The sequence below is a fragment of the Gorilla gorilla genome, chromosome 13, assembly GCF_029281585.2.
Source record: "Gorilla gorilla gorilla isolate KB3781 chromosome 13, NHGRI_mGorGor1-v2.1_pri, whole genome shotgun sequence".
Classification (NCBI taxonomy): domain Eukaryota; kingdom Metazoa; phylum Chordata; class Mammalia; order Primates; family Hominidae; genus Gorilla; species Gorilla gorilla.
Genome location: NC_073237.2, coordinates 126029657 through 126037921, shown reverse-complemented (window position 1 = coordinate 126037921; position 8265 = coordinate 126029657). Strand labels below are relative to the sequence as shown.

The following is an 8265-nucleotide window of genomic DNA, read 5'->3' as shown; positions in this document are numbered from 1 at the left end:
GAATCGCTTGAACCCGGGAGGCGGAGGTTGCAGTGAGCCGAGATCGTGCCATTGCACTCCAGCCTGGGCGACAGAGCGAGACTACGTCCCAAAAAAAAAACCAAAAACAACAACAACAACAACAACAAAACAACAAAAAACAAGATTCACTGAGTCCATCAAGGCAGAGGTGGAGAGGGCTAGCAGCCGTCCTGGCCAGGTGCTCCCCGGGACAGAGAATAAGAAACTGAGGAGGGGACGTGCGAGTACCCTGGTCCTCATCATTCCAGTCAGCGGGCCGGGTGGTGACAGAGGTGGCCCAGCCCCTCTTCAGGGAAGGCGAGGGCCAGCCCGAGCCGGAAGGGGCAGTGTCTCATGACCTCAGCTCTCAGGGGCGCCCAGGGCCAGTGGGGCAGCGGCAGGGCTGAGAGCACGACCGGCGGAACTCGGACGGCGCCCAGCGGTCGCGGGCGGGATCGCAGGGCGAAGCCGAGCCGGGCCGGGCCCTGGCAGGAAGGGGCGGACCCGCCTGAGTCTCGGATCTGGCTTGGTTCGATCCTCCACTCCCCCACTCCGCTGGGGCCGCCCACTGGACATCGCCCGAGTCGGCCTGGCGGTCGTGCCCCAGGACGCGAAGAGGTCCTCCGAGCCCGCAGGGGGCGCTGTCGCCATGTGGCCCACCCTGAGTCGGCGCGGGCAGGAAGTACGAGGGTCACTTCCGGCGGGGGCGCGGCTTGGACTGAGGAGCGGACCCGGCCGGGCGCAGGGGCTGGACTGGCGGAGCAGGTGGGGTCTGCGGCCGCCGGAGCGTTCCGGTCGGCGTCTGGGCATCTCGGCCTCGGCAGAAAGCGCGACCGCCCTGCTGCGCGGGGCCCGCGGCGATGCCGTTCCTGCACGGCTTCCGGAGGATCATCTTCGAGTACCAGCCGCTGGTGGATGCGATTCTGGGCTCCCTGGGGATCCAGGACCCCGAGCGGCAGGAGTCTCTGGACCGGTAACTCACCCCCTCCCGTGAGCTGGCCGAGGCCGCTCAGACCCCGCAGCGTCCCACTTTATCACCACAAGCCGGGCGGGGTGGATGCGTCCCCCTTGACAGAGGAAGGGACGGGCGGAAGCCGGGGTTGCGTGGCTCGGAGTGCGCGTTGCCCCGCGCGGATCCCACTCCTGCCCCTTGCATGGCGGAGACGAAGGGCGGGGAGGGCCCGAGGGCGGAGGCCCGCGGGGTGTCGCAGGGCCTGCGCCTCAGCCCCACCCTGTCGCCTGCCTGTCCTGTGCCACCCCCCGGCGTGGCAGGGGAGCAGGGTGGAATCCGTGAGGCCTCAGATGTTACCCCAGAGCAGTGTGAAGGTGGGCTTTTGTAGCAGAGTTTGCGTTTTTATAGACAAGAGCTGGTCTGTCGTGGACCTGCAGGAAAGGTGTCGGGAGCGAATCTGCATTCACTGCCCATGGTACTAGGCACCTGGGGTCCATCAGTGGCTCAGCAAAATCCCCGCCTTCTTGGCGCGTGTGCTCCAGAGGAGAGACTGACAAGTAATTGTACGGCGGCACGCGAGGTGGAAGGGAGGGGAGAGCAGAAGGAAGGGGCTCGGCTCAGGTGTTGAGGGGGTTGTCAGTTGGAATTTCCAACACGTGGTAATGATGAGTCTCGCCATCCAGGGACTCTGGTGGAAACGTAGGCTTTCTTCATCAATATCAGCTGAAGGTCTCAATGTGAGGGGCTGTGTTGCTGTCCTGGCTGCAGGTGTTGCCGGGGCTGGGGTCCTGCAGGTTTGAGGATGGAAGGGCTTTCTGAGGAAGAAGCATCAAAGTTGGGCTTGGGCTCTTGGCCTCCAGGATGGTGGTCCCTTCAGTCCCAGCAGCCCAGGTGTGTGAGGCTTTGTACCTAAGTCTGCGACCAGACTCTGGGCAACGCGGGAGGAGAGCGCAGATAGACCCAGCCCATTCTCCGCAAATCCGAGTCTGCTCCCGTCTTAAGAGATGCAGCGTGGCCCTCTCTCTACTTCAGAGCTTCCCCCAAGCCCCTGTGACCCACAGAGCCAGGGCCCTGCTTGCTGCTGATGATAGCAGGACTAAAGCCCACCAACCCACAGGCTGCGTGGTCACCCGGTCCCACAGCTGTGCCTACCCTCAGCCTCTCTCCTGTCCCAGGCCCAGTTATGTCGCCAGCGAGGAGAGCCGAATCCTTGTTCTCACTGAGCTGCTGGACAGGAAAGCCCACTCTCCCTTTTACCAGGAAGGCGTGAGCAACGCCCTGCTCAAGATGGCTGAGCTGGGGCTGACGCGGGCGGCCGACGTTCTCTTGCGGCATGGGGCCAATCTCAACTTTGAAGGTCAGCGAGAGCCCCGGGGATGGGCAGGTGGCTTAAACGCGGCCCGACGCTGGGTGGGCGCCCATGTCCCCAGCCTTGGCTTCTACCATCCTCTGAGGAGTGACTTCCCCTCCTTTATTTCCTGGGTGGCTGCAACTAAGGAAACTCCCATTGGGTGGCCTCCCACCCCCTGCGGGTTTTCACATGGTTCTTCCCACGTCTGTTCCAAGAGGGAGTGTTGCTGCTTCTACCATGTGATTGATTAGCAAACTTTCCCCAGCTCCCAGATTAATCCCCACTTCCATTAATGCAAAAATGCGGCTGCTGGCACTGTGCCCAGAGCTAAGGGAAGGTAATTTTCTGCTACTTACGCTGAGCCAATTTGTTTTTTTTCTCATGCCGTAGGGAGAGGGGAAAACAGGCTGCATTAGGCATAAATCACCACAGGACACCTTGGCTCCTGGCTCCTGAGTGCCAGGGATGGAGAGGGAGCCATGCTCCTTTCTCTGTGTTTTTCAGCCCGGGGAGGGCAGGGTTAGTCGGGAGACAGGCAGGGCTGCCTTGTGACCTAATAGGGGCCTGAGACAGCCAGGCATGTCTCCTTTCCCCATCCGAAGACGGGCTTGGAGTCTGCTGGGCTCCTGGAGGGTCAAGGAGCTGAGACGGGAGGGCTGGTTCTGAAGCCAGTGACTTGGAGACCAGCTTGGAGAACCTGGCTGTTACCACCAGGCCTACAAAGCGGAGCAGCCAGAGCTGCTGTGTAGCGTGGCCTCCCAGCCATTCTGAGAGGGTGCGTCCCGTTTTATGGTCCCTTCTTACAGAAGAGGAAACTAAAGCCCCCAACAGCTTCAGTAGCATGCCCACTAGAACACCCCAAGGGCCCTCTAGTATTTGGTGAGGACAGCTCTGTCCTAACCCTTGATGGTGACAGGAGGCTGGGCCTGTGCTTCTGGACACTTTAGGTGGGAGTTTGGGGCTGGGCTCTGGGTCCGGGGGCCCCATAAGAATGCGGATAGGTAGGACCCACATGAGCTGTGTCTGCACCTTCAGACCCAGTCACCTACTACACGGCCTTGCACATCGCCGTCCTGCGGAACCAGCCGGACATGGTGGAGCTGCTGGTGCATCACGGGGCCGATGTTAATCGGAGGGACCGGGTAAGTGCCAGGTCCAGCTTGCTTTGAAGCGGTGTTGGGCAGGGGCCTGAGCAGCTTCCCAAGCCAACCTGGCTGTGCTTGCTTGGCTCAGATCCACGAGAGTAGCCCCTTGGACCTGGCCAGCGAGGAGCCTGAGCGCCTGCCCTGCCTGCAGCGCCTCCTGGACCTTGGAGCTGACGTCAATGCCGCTGACAAGCATGGTGGGTGCCTCCTGCAGGAAAGCAGGACAGCTGGGCCCCCAGGCACCTTGTGGGGGACACCCAGGGTGCCCCAGGACAACAGCTAGGTGGGCAGGCTGGATGCTGGCCCTGGCTGGTGGCACAGCATGGCTGGGCACACAGGGATTCTGCTGACTTGCTGAGCTCAGAGGCTTCAGAGAGGCAGTGCAGTCATTGTCCCTGTGCTGGCCCTCAAGGGCCTTCTATAGGAAGAAATAGGGCATGTGTGCACTTAGTTTCCAAGAAACAATGGCTTCCCATTGGGAGAGGCCCAGCCGACATCTCAGGTAGCATCTTGGGGTCCAGAAAAATCCTACTTTTCCTGGCCTTTCCGCTCCCAGTTCTCTGGGTGGAAAGGGAATGGCCAGAAGCCCGTCACCCTCAGCCCTCACCTGAGCTGAGCGTTGTCTCTGAAAGTTCATCTTCTGATCCTCTGAGTGTCTGGATTTCTGCCACCTCCTCTGGGTTGCCCTGACCTGGGCTTCCTGGCCTCCTGCTCCTCCTTGCTCTCCCTCCCTCCCTAGGAAAAACTGCTCTGCTCCATGCTCTGGCCAGCAGCGACGGGGTGCAGATCCACAATACTGAGAACATCCGTCTCTTACTGGAAGGAGGTGAGGCTGGCGCGCTCCTAGGCCTCGTCTTCTCACCCGCCCCTTCGATGTGTGCTGTTGCTTTGCCAGGGTTGAAGGCCTTCTCCCAGCATCTCTTGTTCTATGGCTCTTCTAGGGGCAGACGTCAAGGCCACCACCAAAGATGGGGACACAGTGTTCACCTGCATCATCTTCCTGCTTGGTGAGACCGTGGGAGGGGACAAAGAGGAGGCCCAGATGATCAACCGCTTCTGCTTCCAAGTCACACGGCTGCTGCTGGCACACGGGGCCGACCCCAGCGAGTGCCCAGCCCACGAGTCCCTCACCCACATCTGCCTCAAGAGCTTTAAACTGCACTTCCCTCTCCTGCGCTTCCTCCTGGAGTCCGGAGCCGCCTACAACTGCTCCCTGCACGGCGCGTCCTGCTGGTCTGGCTTTCACATCATCTTTGAGAGGCTCTGTTCCCACCCAGGCTGCACGGAAGACGAGAGCCACGCGGACCTCCTGCGCAAAGCCGAGACTGTCCTGGATCTCATGGTGACCAACTCTCAGAAACTCCAGCTGCCCGAAAACTTCGATATCCACCCTGTGGGCAGCCTGGCGGAAAAGATCCAGGCCCTCCACTTCTCCTTGAGGCAGCTGGAGAGCTATCCCCCGCCCCTCAAGCACCTGTGCCGTGTGGCCATCCGGCTCTACCTTCAGCCGTGGCCTGTGGATGTGAAGGTCAAAGCCCTGCCTCTGCCCGACAGGCTGAAGTGGTACCTCCTTAGCGAGCACAGTGGCTCCGTGGAAGATGACATCTGATGGGTCTCAGGCCACAGGAACGGGGGGCGTGGGCAGCTCAGGTCAGCCTGTCGGTAGATTCTGGGATAGCCCTAGAAGAGGGTCTTTTTGATCTGGGAGATGAGACGGGATCCTTCATGAGAAAAGCCAGCCAGGTAGAGCCTGAAGCTGTGATCACTCCAGTGGTGAAGGGTGCAGCTCTGGTTCTTCCAGAGAGACTGCCCCCTTCTCTCCAGTGGCACTCCAAGTCCCCCCCACGTTGGAAAGAGGAACAGGGCTTAGATTGATGTTTATACCCTCTGAATTGGAGGGCAGTGCCAGGGCATTTGCAGAAGCTGGGAAGGACCAAGCCTCAGCATCCCCAGGGCTGCGGGGCGCTTGTTGGCCGCACGTGGCAGTGCAGCTGGAGAGGAAGCCTGGGGCACGTCCTGTGCGGTGCCACCAAGGCCCCACCCCTGCCCCTTTTCCTTCCAGGTTCTGTTACTCACACAAGTGTTTCTGGTGGGCTCTGCGGGAGAAGACACTAAGGGCCCCACAGGCTTGTTTCATGGTGTTGCAAGCCAAGCTGGCCTCTGCCTGTTCCTGTAGCTCTGGGGCCAGGTCAGCCGTGGCCCCACCTACCAGAACTGTGCTCTGCTGGCAGCTGTGCTTTTGCCAAACCCAGGGCCTCAGCGACCATGACTTCTGCTAAAAAGCAATCATGAGTGCGTGGCTGGGGACAGACCTCTCTGAAGTGTCTCCTGTTGTGAGGGGCTCACTTTGGAGCCACTGAAGAGCCGACTGTGCCACCCACTTGCGAGCCTCAGTCCCTTCCAAGCTGCATTGGTCATTGGGAATTGTGTAAACACCTCTGGGGATAAGCTGAGGTGACTAAATGATATATTTATATTATAAGATTAAACTGACTTTCTTGGCCTTAACAAGGTCCTTGTATAAAATTTCCACCCCGCCCCTCCATAGTTCAGGATAGAGGCTCCCACAGCAGCCGGTAAGGAAGTGGGTGGCAGGTGTGAGGGGATGCTGTGTTTGGGGGGTTGTTTCCAAGTCCCTGCAAAGAAGCACCACTCTAGACTGGCAAGGGCCTCCACAGTGTGGAGGTCCCATTTTATTATTTTTTTTTCGAGACACTCTGTCACCCAGGCTGGAGTGCAATGGTGCAATCTTGGCTCACTGCGACCTCTGCCTCCCAGGTTCAAGCAGTTCTCCTGCCTCAGCCTCCTGAGTAGCTGGCATTATAGGTGCCCACCACCATGCCTGGCTGATTTTTGTATTTTTAGTAGAGACGGGGTTTCACCATGTTGGTCAGGCTGGTCTCAAACTCCTGACCTCAGGTGATTCGCCTGCCTCGGCCTTTCAAAGTGCTGGGATTACAGACATGAGCCACTGTGCCCGGCCCCCATTTTATTTTACTTTTGAGACAGAGTCTCGCTCTGTCACCTAGGCTGGAGTGCAGTGGCACAATCTCAGCTCACTGCAAGCTCTGCCTCCCGGGCTCACCCCATTCTCCTGCCTCAGCCTCCCGAGTAGCTGGGACTACAGGCGCCCGCCATCACGCCTGGCTAATTTTTTTTTTTTTTGTATTTTAAGTAGAGATGGGGTTTCACCTGTTAGCCAGGATGGTCTCAATCTCCTGACCTCGTGATCTGCCCGCCTCGGCCTCCCAAAGTGCTGGGATTACAGGCATGAGCCACCGCGCCCAGCCCCATTTTAATTTTTACTTTAAATGCCTGCCAAGGAGCAGCCTCAAGCCCAGAGAAGACTGAGGCTACGGGGAACTTCCCTTGCTGCAGGCTGTTGTAACACTTTAAGGGCCCCAGGTCTCCACTGCCAAGCAGGACTTGGCACGTGAGCACCCCCCACACAGCACCATCAGGCAGCACCCATGGGCTCCACCAGCCCAGCTCTGTCCCTCCCCTAGGTAAAGATCACACTGAAGTCTTCAAGTCCCCAGCAACCAAGTTGGGGGTGGTTTCCTTCCTCTTCAGGCAGCCAGGCCCATGGCTGGAAGGCCGGGCTGGAGGCCCAGGGAATCGGCTACTGATGTGGCCACCTATTCCCACATGGGGAGCACCTGGAGCCCCTTCCACCCAATCCCATCTCGCAGGAGAGCAGGGTCTGGGCTCCTGCCTCACGGCTGGTTCAGCAGCACCCGCCCCACCGGGTCCCACCTTGCCTTTTGAAGAAGAGCCCGTATAATGAGTGGACGGCAGACAGCTATATTTAGTGGTGCCTCGACACTCACGAACCGCCAGCATGGCGCCTGGATCTTGCCCAGCTGCCAGCTCCCCCCACCAGGACTGTGGTTCCTCAGTTTCTCCTGCCAGCCCCGGCTCATCTCAGGGCAAAGCTATAGACATGGTAGATCTCATCGGGGAGATTCTCCTGCCTCTCCTCGGCCAGGAGGCTGAGGCCTGCGCTGCAGATGATCCTGCGGACCACGTCAAGGTCCCGGCACACGCTGCTGTCCACGTCGTCCAGAATCACGCCCTCCTGGGCCATGTTGTCTTTGATGACGATGATGCCGTTGGGGCGGAGGCTGCCCTTGCAGCGCCGCAGGAACTCGGCCAGGTGCTGATCGGTGAGGTGGCCTGGGGAGGGCAGAGGCAAGGTTACCAGGGCACGATGCAAGCGGATGTCGGCACTGGATGGGATGTATTTCTCAGCCCCGCTGAGCCCCTCATTTGTGCCCAGCATTTTGTGTGCACACATGGCCTCACTGGCTCTCAGCAGTCCCGAGAGATTCACTAAACCCCAATTCATAGAATAGGAAACTGTGGCTCAGAGGTCATCTACCTAAAGACACATTAAGCCAGAATTTGACTTGATGGGGTGGCTTACAAGTCCTGCCTGATACCTATACACCATGATGCCCCACCCCTGCCAGGCTTGGATCGGAGGAGTGAACCTGGGCTAAGAGTTTGGCATTGCAGGAGCTCCCGGAGAGACTGCCTTCCCTACACTAGAAGTCCCTACAAAGGCTTCTCAGACCACAAAATACAAGGCCAGACCTAGAGTGTCCACAGCAGGCCTGTGCTGCCCGCCTCAGGAGGTGGCCGACTGCTGCTAGCGGCCTGCCGCCAGGTCAGCAGCCCAGGGCACAGCACTTGAGGTGTGCTGTTAGGCTAAGAGGGTGCAGGGCTAGACACAAAGCCTAAACTATTCATCTTATTAAAAATAAAACCCTTACAAAACTCCTCACTTTGAATGCAGTAAGTTACTGGCCATTAAA

At 59.2% G+C, this 8265-nt stretch overlaps 2 protein-coding genes across 13 annotated transcripts in view; one reads left to right on the top strand and one right to left on the bottom strand.

Annotated features, from left to right (window-relative positions):
* The first annotated feature begins 626 nt into the window (after positions 1 to 626).
* ASB6 (ankyrin repeat and SOCS box containing 6) lies at positions 627 to 8231 on the top strand. 3 transcript variants are annotated; one of them, XM_004048718.5, is made up of 6 exons: positions 627 to 973; positions 2128 to 2309; positions 3339 to 3445; positions 3537 to 3645; positions 4188 to 4274; positions 4390 to 8231. In XM_004048718.5, exons 1-6 carry the CDS (start codon positions 861 to 863, stop codon positions 5055 to 5057), a joined length of 1266 nt encoding a protein of 421 aa, XP_004048766.1. In that variant the 5' UTR covers positions 627 to 860; the 3' UTR covers positions 5058 to 8231. The 3 variants fall into 3 exon arrangements, with proteins under 3 accessions (XP_004048766.1, XP_004048768.1, XP_055207294.2); XM_004048720.4 differs by lacking the exon at positions 3537 to 3645 and having other exon boundaries at positions 4390 to 4494; XM_055351319.2 differs by lacking the exon at positions 2128 to 2309 and having other exon boundaries at positions 700 to 973.
* Positions 7232 to 8265, bottom strand: part of NTMT1 (N-terminal Xaa-Pro-Lys N-methyltransferase 1) — a 15608-nt gene continuing 14574 nt past the window's right edge. For all 10 annotated transcript variants that reach the window (XM_055351322.2, XM_019033995.3, XM_019033997.3 and 7 more), the window contains one exon: positions 7232 to 7624. In XM_055351322.2, coding sequence (XP_055207297.1) covers positions 7368 to 7624 — 257 coding nt within the window. In that variant the 3' untranslated portion in view covers positions 7232 to 7367. The remainder of the gene's footprint in view (positions 7625 to 8265) is intronic.

Bases quoted from the DNA above. Each gene is read 5' to 3' on its own strand.
- ASB6 (XM_004048718.5), top strand. From the start codon at position 861: ATGCCGTTCCTGCACGGCTTCCGGAGGATCATCTTCGAGTACCAGCCG. The intron at 974-2,127 runs GTAACTCACCCC...CTCCTGTCCCAG, and splicing joins CGGCAGGAGTCTCTGGACCG to GCCCAGTTATGTCGCCAGCG. The intron at 2,310-3,338 runs GTCAGCGAGAGC...CTGCACCTTCAG, and splicing joins GGCCAATCTCAACTTTGAAG to ACCCAGTCACCTACTACACG.